General features: G+C 44.0%; 1 protein-coding gene across 3 annotated transcripts; it reads left to right on the top strand.

The window, feature by feature from the left end:
- Window positions 1-1,245: 1,245 nt before the first annotated feature.
- NARF (nuclear prelamin A recognition factor) lies at window positions 1,246-20,477 on the top strand. Of its 3 annotated transcripts, none has more exons than XM_059485569.1 (12): window positions 1,246-1,260; window positions 1,705-1,778; window positions 2,218-2,298; window positions 3,144-3,287; window positions 4,934-5,066; window positions 6,766-6,900; window positions 11,101-11,219; window positions 12,124-12,253; window positions 12,867-12,939; window positions 16,485-16,622; window positions 17,161-17,318; window positions 17,883-20,477. In XM_059485569.1, exons 2-12 carry the CDS (start codon window positions 1,752-1,754, stop codon window positions 18,122-18,124), a joined length of 1,380 nt encoding a protein of 459 aa, XP_059341552.1. In that variant the 5' UTR covers window positions 1,246-1,260; window positions 1,705-1,751; the 3' UTR covers window positions 18,125-20,477. The 3 variants fall into 3 exon arrangements, with proteins under 3 accessions (XP_059341552.1, XP_059341551.1, XP_059341553.1); XM_059485568.1 differs by lacking the exon at window positions 1,246-1,260 and adding an exon at window positions 1,334-1,528; XM_059485570.1 differs by lacking the exon at window positions 1,246-1,260 and adding an exon at window positions 1,405-1,421.
- The last annotated feature ends 1,734 nt before the right edge of the window (window positions 20,478-22,211 follow it).

Here is a 22,211-nt window from a genome sequence, read left to right as displayed (position 1 = left end):
ATTGCTCAGTGGTTGTGGTGCTTTTAAAAAGCTTGGGCTAATACACGAATATAAAATGTGAGAGTATTTTGAATGAAGAGAGCAGAGGCACAGAAAATAATTACCAAAGCTATTACAATTTTAACCTCAAGCCGGGATTAGTGATATTTTTCCAGGGTATATGTAAAGCAGCATCAGCTTACTTTTCTTTAAGTGGTAAGTATGAAAACATTTCTCTTTTCTTTCATCATGGTTAAGCTAAAGAATTGTTGATTTCTCTGACCTCAGTGATAACTCACCTATAGTCTGCAAATTAAAAAATAATTATAAAAAGGTCAACATTCTTCTCTGGGGTTATCTTTAGTGTCCTGAACATGGAACAAGTGTTTAAAGTTGTGGTTTTGGGTAACAAACATCTCTGGCTGTGCCTGTTTCCAGCCCTTGTGCTCAAAAACCATGTGTGGCTTAAAGCACTGTTACAGGAGGGGATTTACCCAGTGCTGTAGAAAAGTTGCAGTTAAGGCAGGAAATTGCATGTTTTTCGGAAGTTCTGTGGTTTAATTTATAAAACGTCATTTTACACTTCAAAAACTCTGTGTAGGCGTTTGCTTGTATGTGTGTGTTCATATGGCTGGGGGTTAAAAAAGGAGCAAAATGTTGATTGAACCTTTGTGTTTAATCCTACCTGAGGTTCAGAAACACAAGAAATGGTAAAAATTCTCGATTAATACTCCAGGGCCTTTGAGACTGGAAGGCTGATATCTGTTCAGTAAGCCTGTTCATGAGGATTTGTGATTCCTGCCTGGGAACAGCATTGCTGCTACTTGTGTTTTGTTACAGGAATGGGAAACCGCAGCATATCGGTTAAATAAAATGGTGATGATGCTGTATTTAATAAATCGCAGAGTGTCATTTCACTTTAAAGCCATTAGGAAAAAAACAGAAATCCAGGGGAAAAAACCCATTGTACGATATAACAGAGGAGCGCGTTGTAAAAAATTACGCAGGGACTCTCCAGAGAAGCGGCGAAGCTTCGGGCGCAGAGCCGGGCGCGGAGGGCAGGCCTGGCGGGTCGGTGCGGCCCGGGGGTCCCGGTCGGGATGGGGATGGGGAAAGGGAACCGGGATGGGGCCGGGGATCGGGATGGGGGCGTCCCTCGCGTACGTGCGGCGCCGCAGGTCCGCAATGAGCCCGGCGGGCGCGGGCGCGGCCGGGGGAGGCGGCGGAGGAGGCGGTGCCGCCCCGCCCGCTCTGCGGCCACAGGCTCAGCCCCGGCGGCAGGTACGGCACCGGCGCTGCCCCCGGACAGGCTGCGCTCGGGCTCTCGGGGGGATTTCGCTGTCGGGGTTTTTATCCCGGTGGAGCTGCTGAGCTGCGGGTCGTGCCCGCCCGTTCTCCCGTTACCTCGGTGCGGGGGGCTCTGAAGAGCCGGGGGTGCCGCGGTGAGGGCTCCGCTCTCCGTGCGGGGCTGCGGGGGCGCCTTCCCCCCGCGTCTCCGCCGAGGCCGCTCGGTGCCACCGCATTGCCGGGGGCCGGCGGCGTTTGCGGGGTAATTCCGGGCCCGGGAATTGCGGGACACGTGAGCGCGGCGGGGCCGCCCCGGGACCGCCCGGCGGGGCGGGCGCGGTAACAAAGGGCGGCGGGGACGGAGGGAGCGCGTCGGGGGCCGGGCTGGCGCTGCTCGAGCGGCTCTCACCTCCCGCCCCGCTCTCTCCTGTCCCGCAGCCCCGGCGGCAGCACCGCGCGGCAGCCGCGCCAGGGCCGCGCCGCAGATGAAGTGCGAGAACTGCAGCAAAAAGGTGAGCGAGTGCCCGGCCGCGTCCTGCCGCCCCTCGTGCGGGGCACACGCCGCGGGTATGGGGGGATGCTGCCCGCGGGCACGGCCCCGTCCCCGGAGAGCCCCGGCGGGGAGACAGAGCCGCGCTGGCCGCCGGCCCCAAGGTCACCGAGCTCCGCGTCCTCCCCGTGACAGCCCCGAGCGCCGTGTCGCCGGCGTGCCTGCCCGGACGGCCCCTCGGGTTAACAAACGCCCGGAACGCTCGAACCGATGGAGCGGGGGAATTCGGAGAAATTATTTCCATCGTAGCGATGGCACTTTGAACGCGGGGTCTTGCATGTGTTCCGCAACGCTGTAAATAGCTCTGTCCGTGGTTCATGGCATGAACGGTTCTGCAGAAGTGTTCTTACAGCATGGTGAGCAGGCTTTGCATAATCTGCACATTTTATGTTTTGTTTCAGGAATGCAGTAAAAAACAGAAAAATGACGATACGCAAAGTGCATCTGTTGATGCATTGAGTTCAAATGATGGCTCTGAAGAGGTAATGTTCCTTCTAAAACCTCTGTTAGACTCTATATTCTTTTGTTTTGTGCACCCCGAAGGAGATTATAAGGAGACAACTTTCAACTACTAAGTATAATAAACAACAAGCAGTTGAAAACAATGATGAGCTCTTGTAGACATCCCTTAATATGTGAATCAAAAATCTTGCAAAAAGGTGCAATAAAAGCCCTTACAATGCAAACACAAAACAGAAATTCTAAATTCTAAAAATTTAGAGTGCTAAAACTCTTATATCAAGTCTTCAGAACAGAGACAGAACTTATAAGAAGCAGAGTTTTGATAGTACAAATGGACAAAATATCAATTTATTCTGTATATTCAAGTATTCCTTTTTCTCAAGTGAGCTGCAGATAGTGTGAAACTCTTGATCTCACAGAATATGTTCAGTGCAATTGTAGGACTGTGTTCTCTTTGTTTTACCTCGTGTTACAAAGCCTAAGCCACCTTGCTGTTATAGAGGGTATCTGGTTAAAGAGCTTTAATAGTTCAAGGGAAAGTTTTCTCAGTTGCTGGGTGAGTTGATGGGCACTGTCAGCTCTGAAGCACAGTGCAAATTAAGTTACTAGCATATGGACTAGGAGCTAAATTTAGATTTTTGTTTACACTTAAACATTTGCAGTTTCACAGTAATAGGAGGAGCGGAGCTATGATTGGGATGGAACATATTGTTTTGTTTACCTGTAAATAATCTTGGATATTATGCAAGTGTTGTGGATTGTCCTGCTTTAAACCAAACAGGGATACTGTGTTTGCTTGCAGAAATGTTGAAAATCATTTGATCATTACTAAATACTTGTTTACTTCTTTTTTTTTTGCCCCCAGAAAAATGAGTTTGATACATTGGCTAATGCTAAAATACTCCTTAGCGACTGCCTAGCTTGTGACAGCTGCATGACATTGGAAGAAGGAGCCAGAGTTTTCCAGCAGAATCAGAAGGAGTTCTTTCGTGTTCTCAACCTTAATAAGGTAAAGTGACCCAAACAATGCCCCACTGTTGGCTCTGAGGAGGAGGCAGTTACAGAATGACTAAGCAGCTTGGTCTCCCAAGGCAGATAATGTGAAGATTTGTCAGGATATGCTTTTTCCAAAGAGGAAGTCATGCAACACAAACGTTAAAAGTACTTAAAATAATTTTGTACTGGAGTTGCAAGGTCACAGCACTTAATGTAAACACCAGAGGAAAGTTGCTGCACCTGCAGAAGGAAAATTTATTGGCAATGTGATGATTTCATTACTGCACTAACAAATCATTCTGCAGTTCAGTGTTTATAGATATTCATACCTTCACTGCTAGGACTGTTCTGGGTGGTTTTGGTGCTAATACACCTACATTATACACACCTATAAAGACATGTTCTTGAAATTAAAATTCTGTTTAATAGACTTTCAACCTGACTACATTTTGTCCATATTCTTAGCAAACCTTGTAAGTGTTCTATTGCTGGTTTATTTTCTGCTGAGTTCTGTTTTTTCTAGAAGTTAGTTGCTGTGTGTAGTGCTCAGATCTTTAGACCCCGATATTAAATTATTTTAGTTCTGCTCCAGACTTCTGTGCAAAAGCTACTAGAATTGAACCTTCTTGATCTGTACATGTGTGTCATAAATATGGATTAGTTACATAGTACTTACATTTTCTTAGGAGTTTACTGTCCATACAGAATGGTGTTGTCATGTATGAGAAAATTAGAAGAGAACGGGGGGAAAATAATATTTTGAGCCCTGTTAAGAGGGCCTGAATCCTACAACAGCAAGGCAGTCAGGTGCCTTGATCACAGCTCCAGGGGTCCAAGCACAAGCCAGGGGCAGTCAGGAGCTCTGAGCCAGGAGCTCTCCTTGAAGGGTTATTGGATCAGTGCAGACTGTGGGCTCTGACCTTTGCAGGGTGACACTTGTCTGTGGCACAGGCCTGCTTTGTCTTCCAGGGGTTGCACTGGTGTGGAAAATGTCCCAGCTGAAACACAAGATAAATCTTCAGCTAAATGCCAGAGTCACTAGAGCTGCACAGTTCCACACCATACCCTGGCTACTTTCATGGGATTCCTCAGTGCCTACAATGCTGAGGAATCCCATGAAAGTAGCCAGGGTACTGGCTGAGAGGATTTGCTGAGAGTCCCATCTTGCCACTTTCCCTCCACAATTGCAGTGATAAAGACACAGGAGCCTTAACAAAAAATCAGATGTGTCATTTGCTGGGTTGTATCTACAGCTTTGAACGCCCCTGCTTCTGTAAACATTCTTTGTAAATGTTTAAACACACAGCTCTTTTCCTATTTGTTAGAATATTTCATCCTACTAGAACATCAGAGGTGCTGAATATCCCTTAACTTTCCTTGTGCCACCTGGAATTCAAGCACAGAATTGTCCTAGGAGGGATGGATTTCCCCTGAGTTCTGTAAAAGGGACATCTACAGATGACTGCAGATGAACACTGTCAGGACCAGAGGAACATCCTGTTCTGCTGCACTTGAGGCTTGTTTCACAGGGTTTTTAATGATATGGCCCACTGAAGCATGAGACTCTAAAGAATAACTCCAGGAATGGGAAAGGAAGGGAAGGCAAGGAGCTTTACCCTGTTTTAATGACTTTGTTTTTCTCTTTGTTTCACTTCCCAGAAATGTGATACCTCAAAACACAAAGTCTTGGCAGTGTCACTGTGCCCTCAGTCATTGCCTTATTTTGCTGCTAAATTCAATCTCTCTGTGAATGAAGCAGCCAAGAGACTCTGTGGTTTCCTCAAAAGTCTTGGTAAGTTTGCATTGATAATGGTGGTGAAGCAGAAAGGGAGGGATCATTTTGGTTGGTTTTGCCTTCTCAGCAGCCCTCCAGTACCTGAAGGGGCTGCAGGAGAGCGGGAGAGGGTTTTTGACAAGGGCATGGAGTGAAACAGGGCAGGGTTAGGTTAGATAATAGGAAGGAATGAGGGCCTGCCCTGGCCCAGGTTCCCAGAGCAGCTGTGGCTGCGCCAGGATCCCTGGAAATGTCCAAGGCCAGGCTGGACAGGGCTGGGAGCACCTGGGACAATGGAAGGTGTCCCTGCCATGGGGGACTGGCACTGCATGAGCTTTAGGGCTCCTCCCAAGCAAAGCCAATGGTGGGATTCACAGAATCACAGAAATTCAAGGCTGGAAGAGACCTGTAAGATCATCAAGTCCAACCCGTGTTCTAACAATTCAACTAGATCATGGCAGCAAGTGCCACATCCAGTCTTTTTTGAACTCTTCGAGGGATGATGACTCCACCACCTCACTGGGGAGATGATTCCAGTATCTGACCACTCTTTCTGTAAAATACTTCCTTCTTAATTCTAACTTGCATCTCCCTTGATTCCATTCCATGATGTTTTGTTAAACAGTACTGAAGTGCCCTTGCACAACCTCGTTCAGAGTTTGAACTCCAGGCACCAGTGCCACCTGCAGCAGTGTGAGAGACACACTGGGGACATTCCCTGCTCACAGGAAAGGTCACAGAACACAGGGACATTGTAGAGCTGCCTCCAAAACCTTGGCTACCACGAAGTCAGGGAGGGTTTAGTCACAAGCTTCCCATTGTTGTAAAACTTGAGGGAGAAGGTAATTCTTATTCAAAGTTCCTTTCAGTGCTTTTGACACATTGTATCTCTAGGAGATTCTCAGTTCTGGTTTTTTGCTGTAATTTGAAATTACAAGAACTGTTGTATCTGCCTGTTTTATGTTAAAGCTGTATTTCCTTTGGTCAGTGTATATAGTTTTAAATAAAAAGCAATAGCCACTTTCCTTGTAAGCTTGGGATTTTTTAAAATTTACTTGAAGAAAGAAAAAGAACAGTAAGAAACCTATAAACTCTTTCCTTCTATCTGTATGTATATATATTCATTTTACATGTTTTTTCTGATGCATCTGTGTACCCAGTGTATATTCTTCATCTCAAAGCATTCCTGAGTTCTGGTGGGCCCCAGTTTTCCTAGAATGCATTGATTATCTGCCCTCACTTCTGTGGGGATGTGCTCAGTGTTACGTAGGCTCTCAGGGAGTGTGCTGCCAAGTGAGAGCCAGCAGGTCCCTGCTGGGGTGCTGATATCTCCTGTAGCTCTGCAAACAGCTGCAGCAATGGCACATGTGCCTCTGAGCTGGATAGGATTTTTTGTGACTTCAGCATGTCTCGAAAAGAACATTTCTCTGCCAGAGTCACTGCAGGAGTTGTGACATCTGTTCAGCTGAGCTAAAAGTGACAGATGCAAAGTGCTCAGAGGGAAGCAGAGAATGTTTGCAGTGCTCTTGGTGGTCCTTGTAAACTCAGGGTGTAGAAGATGTTTTTGCAGTGTATGGCTTTTATTTATGACTCTGTGAAAATGTGCAGGGGGGAAGGAATATACCTGTTGATCCTTCAAGATTTTTCATAGGCCTGGAACTTTGGAAGGGGAACAACATTCCAGTGATTCCCTGTTCCTTTCTGCTTGCCTCCCCAGGGGTGCATTATGTGTTTGACACCACCATAGCTGCAGATTTCAGTATCCTGGAGAGCCAGAGGGAGTTTGTGCAGCGCTACCAGCGGAGGAACCAGGAGGAACATGCCTTACCAATGTTTGCCTCTGCTTGCCCTGGTGAGATCTGATTTATCCATCCTTCCTTCCCTTCAAACTGGAACCACCAAGGAGCTCAGAAAAGGGTGGCTTCCTTCGGGAGCCTTATATAATTTAAATTTTTTATTTGCTTTTCAAGCACACAGTGTTTGTTCCCAGTGTCACTGGTCATGCTGAGTGCATTTCAGTGCTTGGATTGAGAATCAGAAGTAAAAGGAGTTTAGTGGGTGTTTCTTGTGTGTTCACACCTCAAAGTTTAACTGGGTGTTTCCTCATGCAAAAGAATCTTAAAGGAACTTTGATAGAATTAAAGCACAACCTCTGTTACCTTAAGCAAAGTTTAGAACTTGCCACTTAAGCTTAGGAGAAAGTAGCAAGTGACATTGTTTGTGATGGCTGTGAGATGATGTGTCTGACACTTGGAAAATAATTCTCACATGAAATGCCACAGACTTGACTCACTGGATGTCTCACTTCTGAGAACCTTGCCCCTCAGAATGTGTTCTGTATGAGCAGAGCCTGCACAGATGCAGAACATGCAGTCACTGCTTACCTTTTGCATTGTTAGCACAGCACCATTTCAATTCAAATAAAAATATTCCTAAAAAAGAAGTATCAAAAAGGAGATAAAAGTAACTCCTTTGCCTAACACCCTCATCAGCTCCACCCTAAAGTTCATAGTGTTGCTTTTCAAAAGGCTGAGAAAAATAGCAAAACACTTCTTGCTAGCTTTGAAATCATTCAAGTGGATTGCATTTATTAAAGAAATGTTAGAGTGATCAGGAGTTGCAGTCAGTGATCCCCACAATCTGCTTTTGTTATTGGTTTGAAGTTTAAATACTGCTGTTTGAATTATACTTGTATTATTGTTTGTTCTGTGCATTTTGTAGTGGAAATATCTGGGTTATGCTTTAACTACTACATATATGTATTAAAAACATGTCTCTTTTTTCTGTTACTATTATCTTAGTGTTACCTCTTATCTTCAGGAGCAGACACATCATATATTGCTCTTTTTCATATAAAACCTGTGCAGCTGAAACCCCCCCATTACTTAGTTTTGTTGTCTTCTATTTTCTTTAGGTAAAATTCAAAACCTGAGGATTTCTTTTAGAATTTCTGTGATAATTTTAATTTGCTTCATCAGGAAACAGAGCTCAGATTATCTGCTGCTCTCAGTGGAGATACTTTAACATAGTTAATGGAGCACTTTCCTTGTCCTTGTGTCGTCTGCACAAAATAGTTTTTGGTGTCAGTGCTGGTTTTGGTGTCAGCTCTCTGCTGTGATAGAGGTGGTAACAAGCTTGGGTGCTTTCCATTTCTGGGAAGCTAACCCAGAATATCACTGTCAATCCATTTTGAAAACATGGTTATGTTTCTTTGTCAGCAATTAGAGAAAGCAAAAATCCTGATTAGTCATCTTCCAAGTGAGGTTGATCACTGTGTTTCCTGTCCTTATTTGTCTGTGTGCATTTTCTGTTCATTTTTCTCCTTCCTCTTTCTGCCCCCAGATTACATAAATTTGTCCCTGAGCTGTTGTTTACTGGGTGTATTCAGCACAAAATGGTTTTTATATAGCTCTGTAGATGCAAGGTCAGTGTGAACTCAAGTATAAAAAATGCTTTACTGGTTTTTATCTTGGTGTGTGACTTTGCACAGAGCTATCACCCTCTGCAGCAGGCAGGGTGTGACATCTACCATGAGCAAAGATCAGAGCCTGCACATCCAGAACCTGAGAAAAGCTGATTTCTTGTCTCTGTGTTAATTGTTCACCTCCTGCTGCTCTCTGAGGAGAAAGTGAGCTCATTTTGGGTTTTCCTGTTAAAGAACAGCAGTGTTACTACTGATAGTATTTGTAATATCTCAAAAGAATCAATTCCCTTCCTTAGTGTACTGAGCTGGTGAGCAACATGAAGCATTTGCTGTGGAAAATCTGGTGGCTTTAAGGCACTGCCAACCTCTGTGTTCTCCCAGAAAAGCCTGTGGGGCAGACTTGCAGCAGCAGCAGGAATATCATAAATATTGAGGATTCTGATGCTTTTGTCCCAGTCAGTGAATTTCCTTTCCCAGGAATGAGGTTTTTACAGTAGCAAAAGTTTGCTTCGTTTTTGCATTTTTTGCACTTCCTACAGATGCCTGCATGCATTTTCATGATCTCACAAGAACCACCAAAAATAACATGTTCTGAGCTCCAGCTGCAGGGATTTATGTAGTAATTTGTAATGCTTCCTTGTTCTTTGATGGCAACACAGCCAGCAAATGGCCAAGAATCCCAATGAATTTATGAAGGGTGTAGGTCTGGGTGAGAGCTGGTGTTCCTGACATTGCAATGGGGTGTCTGAGGTTTTCCCTCGCTGTGGTGAGGGGGCACAAAGAGCAGTGTGTGATAAATGCTCACTCACCCAGGCTGCTGTGCAATTAACCAGTGACTAATGACACTAATGATCTGTGGCAGCTGCAGCTGTGAGACACTTGTTCCATCCACTGCAAGGACAGAAACAATTTAAGGAATTGCTTCAGACAATACCTGTCAGGAATCTCCTGGGATTTAGTGAAATTTCCTTATAGGTCATGAGTACAATATCAAAATTATTCCAATTATGTGAACCAGCCTCATTGCAGGGTTGATAAATGGTGAGTACAAGTATTTTAAAAACTGTCCTTGTTTTGTTTGAAGCAGTTTTTGTTCTGTTTGGACAGCACTTGACACTAAAGCCATTTAAGCAATACGATGTACATATCATTAGCAGAATATGCTAATAGATTTTTACCAAGCACCAGTAAATTCAGTGCTTTTTTGTAGATAATGTCTGTGATTTAAAGTCCCAGGTGAAGGTGGACATTAGGCAAATTTCAGTTCAGTCTTGCAGTTCAGTACAGTCCTAATAGACAAATCCATGGGCCTCAGCTTTTCCTACAGCAGAAATGAATGCTTGGTGAAGATGATGTGTGCCTTTGAGGTTTTTATGGAAACCAACTTGAGGTCTGTGCAGAACAACTGGGAATATTTAAACAGCTGGAAGATCCTTGGGTTTCCATAATATTCAGCACCTTGTTTTCATCAATAAAATCTTATTACAACTATTTCAACTATTCAACTATATCTTATTAAAACTATTTCTCTGCTACACAGAGACAAATAATCTGAACACTGCTTTTCATCCCAGTTTTGTGCTGGTGTTGGCATTTGTGGTATTGTTGAGACTTGAACAGCACCAGGTGTTTTCACAGAAGTGGTAATTTCAAGCTTGAAAGTTAACCTCCAGGTTTTCCCCTTCCTGGGCAGCATGTACTGCACAGCAGTTTCTCTTTTATGTAATCACTGATTTGCATGAAGACAAAATGTTTGTGGGGTTTTTTTCCACTATTTCTTAGCAGCATAAGCAGCACACCTGCCTTGAAGGCTGGGCCTAACTCTGCTGTACAGTGTAGGTGTCATATAGATGAAAAAAGCTCCAAACCTTTGCTGTGAAGGATTTTGGGCTTTTCAGTGAGAGCTCCAGAGCCCAGGAAAGAATTACACACCCTAAATACTTTGATTTGTTCATTTACTGGGGGAATAATACAGCAGCTCTGGATGTTGGGTGCTGTGGGTATCCACAGCTGGAATGCTGAAGGGGTTGGTGAGAGGAAGTTCCTGAGAAGCTGAGGACAGGGTGTTGCATACAGAGAGATTCCAGGTGGCTCCTGTGAGTGTGGGGATGTTTCTGAAGGTGGGGCTACTTTAACAATAGTAAAAAAAAGCCTTTTTTCCCTAGGCTTAATCCATGTGCATCTTGTGATAATGTTCTCATGTGACTCTTCTGTTCTGGGGGAGCAGGCTGGGTGCAGGGATATTAAATCTCAGGAAATAGCAGGTTTCAGTTAAGCAGCCAAACAGTGCATTTGTTGTAGAATGTGGTGATCCAAGGGCTGAGGTCTAAAAGGTCAAATTTCTGTTAGCTGGGGTCTTGTTCTTTCTGCTTTGTTAAATCTGTGCATGAGGAAGGGGCAGCAGGTCATGAAGTTCACAGTGGACCTTGGTCTAGAACTCCTGGCACAGTGAATTATTGACTAAATCATTATTAACAGAGCCCTGAGGTTTCCTATGGCTCCCAGCCTACACAGACATGTCCTCCCTGGTGTGAGGGTGTCCCCATTTTCAGGGTGTGCTGTGTGACTGCTGCACTTGCTGTGCTCATGGCTCACTCCTCTGTGCCTGGGATGTTTTTGTGCTTCCAGGTTGGATCCGTTATGCTGAGAGGGTGCTCACCAACCTGGTCACCTCTCACATCTGCACTGCCAAGTCCCCACAGCAGATCATGGGCTCCCTAGTGAAGGGCTACTTTGCCAGGCAGCAGGTAAGTCATTCTGATTTATTGTTACCTTTATATTCTTCTAAATAGAGCAGATGGGTTTTAACACTGAGATACAGATCTTAGTGTATTATATTTGTCCTTTACTTGAAGAAGAAATGGTGCTGTGTGCTGTACAAGTGCCCATGATGAGAGGAATGTACAAAGCACCTGATTTCCTCCATGATTTCCTCCATGATTTCCTCCATGATTTCCTCCATGATTTCCTCCATGATTTTCATACATCAGTGTGAACTGGCAGCAGTCCTTGCACCCCCAGTGCAGCATGGATTTAGATATTTATGGCTAAAGTTAAATCCATAGCAGCTAAAGGGTTTTTTTTTTTTGTGAAATGCTGCCTGTGTGTTTCTACAGCAGAGCCAAAACAGGAGTGGAGAAGAATAATGTGGAAATTGCCCTGTGACCTGAGCTCAATAAAAGCACTGTATCCTTGGAGCTAACCTTTTTATCTCCTCAGTTTTGTATGTTGAAAAAATTGCGTTCTTTCCATCCCATACCTCAAAGGAGACACAGGCACATTCTGTAGGGAATGGTTGCACATGGACAGACAAATTGTGAAGGGCTTGCTGTGGGCGAAAGTGAGTGGGTGACAGCCAGGAACCAGAACTCTGAACTCCTGACTTGTAGCCACTTTCTCAGGCAATCAAAAAGCTGCAGAAAATGTGAGGGAATTTGCTCCAGCCAGGACAGTAACTTTGGAAGTTTATTGCTGATGCTTTGTGACTTCTGGCAAATCATTATCTGTGTGAACATTCTTTAAATTTAATGTAGGGACTTACTCCTGGTATTGCCTGCATGAGGTTTATGTCGCTATTTTTGTCCTTGTCATCCTTCAAACTGCCTTTTGCTCTTCATGGAGTTCACATGTGTTCCCTTCTGTGTTCCACAGAATTTGTCTCCTGATAAAATTTTCCATGTAGTCGTGGCACCTTGTTATGACAAAAAGTTGGAAGCCTTGAGGGAAGATTTCTACACTGCCTTGTACAATTCAGCAGAAGTTGATTGTGTCCTGACATCAGGTTAACTTTTTTAAACTTATAATTTTTAAATATAAAAGTGAATCACCATTTTTAGAATAGCCTTTCTGCCAGAATTTGCTTTTTTCAAGTCTGCTTTAGTCATAAGGTTGGCTTTAAAAATTAGTACATATTTTTGTGCTCCTGGTAGTACAGGTACTGCACAGGGAGGGCAGTGTGACACACCCTTTCCTTCTAAGTTGCTATTCATCTAAAAAATCATGTATTTTGACAGGCTGTTAAAGAAGGTACAAGTTATGCAAATCCATATTTAAAACAATTTTCTGGCTTGTCTATGGTCATTATTTTATTAGGAATTATTCCTCATTCATGGTACAAGTTGCCTTTTGGTGAGGATCTTGTCTTTAGCCTTGGTGTCCAAGTTTGGATATTTCCAGACTTGGCCTAACAGGAAGGCTGAGGATCTGAGCAGGGTTTGGGCAGGCTGAGGGCCCCTTTTCTTTGAGCAGGAATTCTCAGGAGGGAGGTGACTGCAGGAGGAGCTGGAGAATGTGACACAAAGCACTTGCAGGTGTTGGGATGTTGCTCTCTGAAGCAGAGGCACAGTGGGTGTTGTGCTTTGTGATAAAAGTGAAATTCATGTGTTTTCCTACAGGTGAAATTGTCCAGATAATGGAACAGAAAAATGTGTCAATGAAAGATGTGACTGAAGTAGCTGTAGATAGTTTGTAAGTAGTTTTGTTGTGGATTGCTTCCTTGTTTGGATGACAAATGACATGCTGGATCATATTCAACATTGTTGGATAAAGCTCTTTTTTGACTTAGAGATGGGGCATTTTAAAAACTTTTAGAGAGGCATTTAAAAAACTTTTATTTCTATTTTCAGTGTCATTTGAAGGGTGAGACAATACAGATGTTATAATTCATGCCATCACAATCAGAAGCCAACTATTTCTTAATTATAATACATTATAAGCATTTTGGTTTATCAGTTTTTGCTGAACTGTGTTGTAAATGTCTTAAAATCAATCATCTAAAATTACTCCTTGTGGATCTTACTACAATGCATTTTTATAGTTTTATTCTCTAAAGTATCTAGTCTTATTTGTAAGGTCATCCTTTGAACTTGTTTTTAGTTCAATTTCTCTCTTAACAATGTCTGGTTTATTCTATGGTATTTTTAAGTCAGTATTTCTTATTTTAATGTTTGCATACAGGTGTACACTTTGTGAGTTTTCTGTCAACCTTTGAGAATTTTCTATAAACCCATTTCCCACACAACATAAATGTAAAACTGCTCAGAAGAATGGTTTTTCTTTTTAGAGGAAAAAACCTGCACTAAAGCCTGAATATACCACAGCTTCACACTTAGAGTGGCCAAACCCACAAAAATATTCTCTTAGATGTTCTTGCTATTTATAAAAGTAATATAAAACATAATATAAATTTGCATGTACTGTCTGAATACAAAGCAGATAATTTGAGGTAATGACCCTTATACAGTAAATATTTTAAAATATGACTTGAAGATTTGTGTAGCTCCTGATTGATATTTAAGAATTATTATTAATTTATTGATAAATATAGATTATTTGCAGTAATGATAGATGTGACTGCATGAAGTTGAAGCCTTGCTGGCAGTGTGGCTGGCTGGGAGTGCTGGCCCTGTTCAGAGCTCTGTGTGCTCCTTGTGCAGAGCCCTGAGCCTGCTGTGCCCTGTGCACACAGTGCTGGCCTGACCATCTGCTCTGGGCTCCCTCTGTTTCACAGCACCATCCTGGCAGTAAATTCCCACTCCCCAATATGTTCATGTGCATTGCCAGGAGCAGCACCCTTTCAGGAAATGACAATGAATTGGTTTTTATACTGAGGACAGCAGTCAGTTTTTCAAGATTAGATCAAACTGAACTGTTTAGATGAGAAGCACACAAAGCACTGGAGAGGTTTTGTTTCCATCCCTCATGCTGGGCTCAGGGAGCAGCCTGTGTGGTGTTTAACTCTCAGATTTGGTTCCAGAGGCTGCTCTCTCTCCCTGATCTTTTGTTCAGCTGGGACAGATGTTCCTTGGGGCCTTTCCAAAGGAGCAATGAACGTGCTGTCTTGCACAAAACAGAAAGCTCTGGAAGTTCTGAAAAATCCTCCTCCGTTCCAGCTGGAACTTGGACCTAGAGGGGAGAAACTGGAGTGGATCAGAGCTGTGTTTGTAGTGCAGCTCCTTTGCTTGGCAGACCTCCGTGCAACGTCTAGAACACGATGGGAGATGTTTTCTGTGCTGGCACAGTTTCTCCCTGCCAGACAGAGTGGAAAAGCTTTCTGCTAGGATGTAGACCACAAGAGACGCTAAAGACGAAGGCACGATGCTCTCCGGAGCTGAGCGCCGCTCCCGGGCGCCTTTGGGCAGAAGCCGCGCTCAGGAGAGCGCAGTGAGCGGCACAATCGTCTGTGCACCAAGAAGCCGCTTCTGCGCCTCCGGGAGCCAGAGAGAGCGGCAGCTTCGGGAAGGTGAAGAAGGAAGCCGTACAACACTGGGATTGTGTGCGCAGCTTGCCAGCTGATAGAAAACAGTACCTTTGCACTCTTCTGACTTTTCCAATCACATGAATATTCGATTGGAAGCTGTTTTGGACAACTTTTTTCTTCTTCATGACAAGCACTTGGCAGACATCCCTGCAACATCTAGAACAAAATGGGAGATGTTTTCTGTGCTGGCTCACGTTTTCCTTGCCAGACAGAGTGGAAAAGCTTTCTGCTAGGATGTAGACCACGAAAGACGCTAAAGACGAAGGCACGATGCTCTCCGGAGCTGAGCGCCGCTCCCGGGCGCCTTTGGGCAGAAGCCGCGCTCAGGAGAGCGCAGTGAGCGGCACAATCGTCTGTGCGCCAAGAAGCCGCTTCTGCGCCTCCGGGAGCCGGAGAGAGCGGCAGCTTCGGAAAGGTGAAGAAGGAAGATGGTCACAGAATGAGAATGACTGAAGTTCCTGCAGGAATAATCACAGACACTCGTGTAGTTCTGTATCAGGATGACACAGAGGGAGGCTTTTAATTCTGTGTCAGCCTGTCCAGTGAAAGGCCAAGCTGTTCATTAATGCTGGTTCATTAGCTCAGTTTATGGAATCAGAGAATGTCCTGAGCTGGAAGGAGCCCTCAAGGATCACCCAGTGCAGCCCCTGGCCCTGCACAGCCACCCCAACAGCCCCACCCTGGGCATCCCTGGCAGCCTCAGGGCTGTCCCTGGCGTTCCTGGGGAGCCTGGGCAGTGCCAGCACCCTCTGGGGGAAGAATCTTTCCCTAAAATCCAACCCAACCTCCCCTGGCACAGCCCCAGCCATTCCATGGGTTCTGTCCCTGTCCCAGAGCAGAGTTTGGAGCTGTCCCTCAGGAGCTGCTGCAGATCCTGCTGAGCTCTGGCCTCAGTCTCCTCCAGGCTGAACAAGCCAAGTGCCCTCCATTTGTGTTGGAAAATAATTTTTAAAAGGACCAATCTGAAAATACTGGTTCAGCTGTGAGACCTAATGACATAAATTCTTGCTCTTCTGGGGTCTTGAAAGTAGATCCTGCAGAGAAATTGAAACAACTTGGAGTCATGTTCTTGAAACAAGCCCCAGCACGGCAGCAATTTGTGATAAAGTGCTGGGTATTAAAGCAGTTGTGTGAATGGGGGCCCTTCAGAGCTGCTTTTACCTGGGGGAGAGGAGAACTTCCAGCAGATGAGCTCCCATTTTCTCTCCTGAGCCACAGTGTAACACTTATTTTCAGTGTACACTGTTCTAACGTGGTTGCAGCTCTACTAATTTGGTGTGATTTCATTGGCACAGTGTCACAGACTGGGACAAAAGTTCCTAAAGCAGAACTGTCAGCAAAGACTTGAACTTCTGAAGTAGTTTTGTATTCTCACAAATTATTCTCTCAAAAAATGACCATTTATTTAAATAATTTTATTTAAATATTTTTTTCCCAAAATGGCTCTTGAGCAGTAAAAGGTTGTTAACAAAATCTTCAGATTGAGAAATATCAAGCAACAGTAATTGATAACAATGCACCTTCATCACAATGTGGAAAGCCCTGCATATTTTTTAATTGATTTTTTTCATTGTCTTACTGCTGTCCTGAATAATTTACATTTTTAAAGCTGTAATAAATGAAAATAAATGTGTTCTCAGTGCTACAAAACACTTTTTGGTGGGGGAGACAGAGAAGAAGAGAAACACACTGCTTTATTGAAGTGAAAGAATTAAATTTTTGGAGCTGATCTTCCATTTTGTTGTTCCCTAAGGTTTGATGGCTTAAAGGAGGGGGATGTAGTAAGGCATGATGGCAAGAGATCTGATGGTTACCTGGAGCACATTTTTAAACATGCTGCAAAGGAGCTTTTTGGTGTGGATGTCAAGGAGATCACCTACAAAGCACTAAAGTAAGTTCAGCTTTTGTATCCTTGTTATGTACAATGGGTGAGCTAGGACAGAAAGGGGAATTTCCAGTTGGAAGGGACACACAGCAGTCACTTATTTCAACTGCCTGAGCACTTTGACCAAAAGATTAAGGATTTATTGAGGGTTTTGTCCAAATGCACTGAGAGCCTTGGGGCATTGGCAGGGAGCTGGTTCCTGCAGCTCAGGAGCTTCCCCTGCTTTGGGTGGTGACAGCAGTCACTGCTAACCTGGTCTGACAGGCAGCTACAGGCTCTAAACCTGCAGGTCTCTCACTTTAAAGCAGCTCCTGCTGGTGCTCATTTTATTAAACCTTACCTGCACTTTAAAAATAAAGTATAATTGCATTACAAAGATTCCACCTCAATTTCTGCTTAATTCAGTTCAGAAAATTAGAGTTCACCTTGATCTCACTGTTACACTTGTCCTGCTCCCTTTGGAGCAGCTGAATACAAACTGGCACAGTTGGGTTGTTCCTCTGGGAATGCAGGGGGTTAAAATGTTCTCTCTGTGTCTTGCCAGGAACAAGGACTTTCAAGAAGTGACCCTTGAAAAGGATGGGGAGACAGTGCTGCGTTTTGCAGCAGCTTATGGCTTCAGGAATATCCAAAACATGGTCCTGAAGTTGAAAAAAGGAAAGTTTTTCTACCATTTTGTAGAAGTCCTTGCCTGCCCAGGAGGTAAAGATAATTGTGGATCTGCAGTTGTTCTGTATGTGTGTCTTGAATCTCAAAGGAAAGCTGCCTTACAGGCAGGCACTTCATTTCATTCCCTCTTCATTCTCTTCTTAATAATCTAAAATCTCACTGTTTGTTGAAGGGTCCAAAACACCAGTTACAGGTGCAGGGTTGGCTCAGAAAGTGATTGAGTTTTCTAAAATTAGTCAGGATGATATTTGTTCTCTTGTGACCTATAAATAAGTGCCAGCACTGCACTGCCAAACCCCAGAGGATGCTCTGAAATGGTGGCTGTCAAGGGCAAGAAAAGACAAGGAACATAATTAGGATCATAAAACCATGGAGAATGCAGAGAGAGATTTGTGATATGGAAACCTCATTTCCATTAAGATGAAGTTGATATTGGAGTCACTTTAGGTAAATACAAATTGTAACGGTGTGGGAGGAAGCTTAAAAAAAAACTTCCTTTAGAGAAGTGTGAAAAGAGAATTCTGAGTTAACAGAGACTTTTTTTTTTCATATCAAATCTCCATCACATCTCAAGTTTAATTTATTTTTTTCCCTAAGGGTGCCTCAATGGGAAGGGCCAGGCCCAGAGTGAGGATGGCAAAGCAGACAGAGCCCTGCTGGCGCAGATGGAGGAGGTGTACACTGCCATCCCTGTCAGGCTGCCAGAGGCCAACCTGCACGTGCAGAGGATGTACCAGGACTGGCTGGAGGGCATGGACTCCAAGAAGGCCCAGGACACTCTGCACACCTCCTACAGTGCAGTGAACCAGAGCACCAGCAGCCTGGACATCAAATGGTAACAACTGCAGAGCTGGGCCGGGGCTGCAGGGCACCAGTGGAACCTCTGGCTCAGTGAGCTCTGCCCAGCTGGGGCAGAACCATTGCTCTGCAAAACCACACAGCTCCAAGAGCCCTGGCTCCTGCCACTGGCATTTCATTTTACTGTTTGTCATTTCCTGCATACAGTGGATTTCTTCATTCTAATCTTGCAAGGTACACAAGCCCTTTGTGCCAGGGACAGGGAGTGGAATTCCTGACCAAGTTGCTCCCTGGAGTGAAGGTTCACTGCACAAAATGGGCTCCTCCAAGAGGGTGAGATGATTTTACTTCTAGGTGTGCAGTCCCTGTCAACACAGGAATTTCAGTATTGATGCAGTTGGGATTTGCTTACCTTGGTAAGGAAAAGCCCTTTTAAAGGACAAGTGAGTATGTGGAGAGATGTAATGAATTTCTATATGCCTTGTATCCATAATTCAGCAAAAAATACTCAGTTCCAAGCTAGCCACCATTTCTTACTGATGTAGCGTCACAGAATGCTTCACACAAACTGAATCTGGGAAACTAATGCTAAATGGTTCATTTAAAATAGTTCCAGATAGGTTGATTGCTACAAAAAGAGAACTTTCTCCCCATATAAGTTTTCTGCCAAGTTGCAGCCAGCAGTAGTGGTGCTGCTTGCTTTGGCTTCTCTCTGAGAGTGGAACATGCCCAGATTGTTCCTTCATTTGTCTCCATGTTGAAAGACTTCTGCAAAAAAAAACTTCCTGGGGTGCCTCTGAGAAAAAATACTGAGCAATGCTTGTGAGCTCATCAGAGTTATGGTATGTTGGCATCATGATTTTTGATGCACTTATTTTTATAAATATGCTAGAGAGGTTCATTTAACAGACATTGTGAAGTGGTACTGCCATTCAGCTTGTCTGCAGCTTCCCCAGTTGTCAGAGAGTTATTCAAGAATGTGATGGACAAAAGAAATTAAGACTCCTGCCAGACTTCTTCAGATCTGTTCACAATTAATGGCTGTTTGAAGCTAGCAAAGTTCTAGCTTTCCTTATGCAGCCTGAGTGTGGATGGGCTTTTTTAACCATTTCATGCAGATTGAATCAGTCTTCTTGCCAATTTCTTCAATGTTACTGCTGCTTGTATGATTCCTGCAGAAACCTGTGAGTGTTTAAAATGCACATTTAACTGGACACAGTGGAATGGGATGGAGCATCAGGGGAGGCAGGGCAAGAGCGGGCATTGGCTACACCAGGGAGGCTGAAAAGGAGAGGGACAGTGAAGTGTCACCCTGCTGATAAAAACCAGCTCTCTTCATGTGAAGCTGTTCAAAATTGCAGCTTTCCATTGGACCTCCACCTAAATAACAAACCATTGCACTTGGAGGGAATTTTCTTTCGAGTGCAAACAAATTTATTTACTGCACTAGCTGAATGCCCACAATGAGATGATGCCCATGAATTATAGAAATTAGCCTTTGCAAGTTGTTCCTTGTGATAAGAACCATATTTACTGTGGTGCAATATCAGAACATCGACAGAAATCTACCTCTGTACAGGAAGGGAGTCCAGGAGCTGTGGGAAGAGCTGTGTGCAGCTGGAAGGGTAATAGATGTGTGTGCTGGAGAAAGGTGGGGGTGTTGTGTGACATTTCAAACTTTCAGAAGCAACATCCACCTCCTTGGGTCTGATTTTGTTCATCTGCTGTGATTTCCTCCAAAAACTCCCCCAGAATTGTAATGTAATAAATGGTCCTGTTCTGTTTGTATAGGCCTGTTTCTCTGTATATATGGTTTGTAGCTGCTGCATGTTTAAATTATATCTCTGCTGCTCTTTGTACAGTGTGTTTATTTTTTCTGTGTGTTTACTGGGTGCAATGGTACAAAACCAGTTTGCTTTTCTGAGGAAATCTTCAGTAAACTCCCCGAGAGCTGCCTTGCTGTTGTGAAAGCAGAGCCTGAACTGTGTGTGCAGGGCGATGGATCCTCCCAGGGCTGGGGGTGCTTTGTTCAGTGCTTGCCCTGAAGGGCTCAGTGCCTGTGCTGCTGGGGGAGCAGCAGTGGGCTGAAATCAGTCTGCTCTGCTGCCACTGCAGGCAAAGCACTGGCTCAGTGTCCACAATAACCTGTTTCAGCTGCATCCACCATTCCTTCCATCTGCTCAAGGGTTTTAACCTACTGGGGCACTCACAGTGCAGAGCTGTTGATTTGTCTGCTGCAGAATTCTTTTTTAAAGATAAGGAAGGCACCTAACTGAGCTTGTAGTGGTGTGTGGTTTTGCATAACAAACCTTTCCATCACTTCCCTAAATGTCTCCTGTGCTAAACCAGGCTACACAGAATGTATTAAATGTATTATCATTTCATCACCTAACCAATTGGGACTTGTCTTTTTGGGTTGGTTTCTTTTTTTGGTCAGCTTTTGTTTTTTAAGACTTTTGGAGTAAAATGTTTTAATTTTTTAAAGGCCTTTTCTTTAAGTGCCAGTTTTACAGGATAGAACTTTTCTTTCCTTTTAATCTTTCCCCCTTCACCTGCTTGCATTGAAATTTTAATCTATATCAGAAAACCTTGTTGCAGCTTCATATATAGTGAAAGACTCACCTAAGATTGGATTCTGGATTTGAATTGGAAAGTCCATTAATGTTGACAATATGTGTTTGTAGCCACACTTCTGAAATTACAGCATATTTAATTCCCTGATTTCATCATAATTTCTGTTGCCACTGCCTCTTCAGCAACAGGAAAAGCTCCTGACATGGCCACAGCCATAGTGCTTTACCTCGCCCTTGAATTTTGTGCTGGCATAAGAGGATTTTTAGAAAATTATAAGCTGGAAGGACTGTGGGAAAGGAATTGGACACAGTAAATTAATTAATAAAATTGTCCTGGGATGTTCTTGACCTGAGCATGTCAGGTGCTGGATCCTTGGGGTTCTGGTGCTTTGCTCTGAGGCTGCTCCAGGGTGTTGGGAGTCCCTTTGCCTGCTGCAGGAGGGTTCCCTCAGCACAGCACCATTTGTGTGTGTCCCCTGTGCTGTGCCCCAGGGGAATGCAGACACCCAAATGCAGCAGTCTCAGCTGGGTTATACCTGGATGATGTTCACTTACCCAAATTTTGGTGCTTTGTTTTCCAGTGCAGCATGACCATGAATTGTGAATAAATCTCAGTACACAGTTCTGCACTGGTTCTGTGTTATTCCATGTAAAATTTTAACTCTTTAAGTACACCTGGTTACACCCAGGGGGTTTGTTTGGGGCCCATCTGTGGCACCAATTTTGTATCAGCACTTTATGGGACTTTGGATTACAGCTGCACCTCAAACTCTGCTAAATGGAAGGAGGAAGGTCCAGATGAATGGTAATTAGCTCTCTAAAATAGTTAATATAGTGATTGCTTGCAGGGCAGACAAGCCCTGTGGCTTTAAAGCTCTTGCTCTGAGGGGTGTGAGGGCAGCCTGTGAGAGTGGCTGGCTGTGCTGAGTCACTGGACAGAGAAACTCAAAACTCTTGCTGCACAGGAAAAGATCTTTGTGTGTGACCTGATCCAACAGGTGAGGAAAGGATGAAAATGAGCCCTGACACAGACAAGGGATTTTTTTCATCACTAGATTGTGTGAAAATCTAATGAATCGAGCAAACATTTCCATGTGTTCTCTTCAGCAGTTGGGACCTGGATTTCTACTAAACAATAACTCGATTTGAAGGTGTTCTGTGTTTTTTTCAAGGGTTACCTGGCCAGAGGAGGAGGAGCTGGTGAACAGAGCAGGCTTGCTCCTGTTGCTGTGTAAACAAGTGACTTGTAGGACAGGTTTGGAGGAGGGGACCAAGGTGTAAGATGTCCTTAACTGCTCTGGAAATGAAAGATAACTACTGAGGGTTTGTGTCAGCGAAGCAGAGGGAATATCCATTTAAATTGTGCAATTTATCCCAAAACACTGCATTTCTGCCCTTATTTTCCAAGAGAGTAGTTGGAAAGTAACTTAAAAATAACATCCAAATTCTGCACATCTGCCTGATGAAATTTTCCACAGTGTAAATGTAATTAATTAATTTTAAAAATTAATGTACCCCCAAAAGTACTTAATGTAAAACAGCAGTAAAATACAAC

This window comes from Ammospiza nelsoni, chromosome 19, assembly GCF_027579445.1.
Source record: "Ammospiza nelsoni isolate bAmmNel1 chromosome 19, bAmmNel1.pri, whole genome shotgun sequence".
Lineage (NCBI taxonomy): Eukaryota > Metazoa > Chordata > Aves > Passeriformes > Passerellidae > Ammospiza > Ammospiza nelsoni.
Note: the sequence above shows the minus strand (reverse complement) of the source record. Positions and strands in the feature narration are given on the sequence as shown.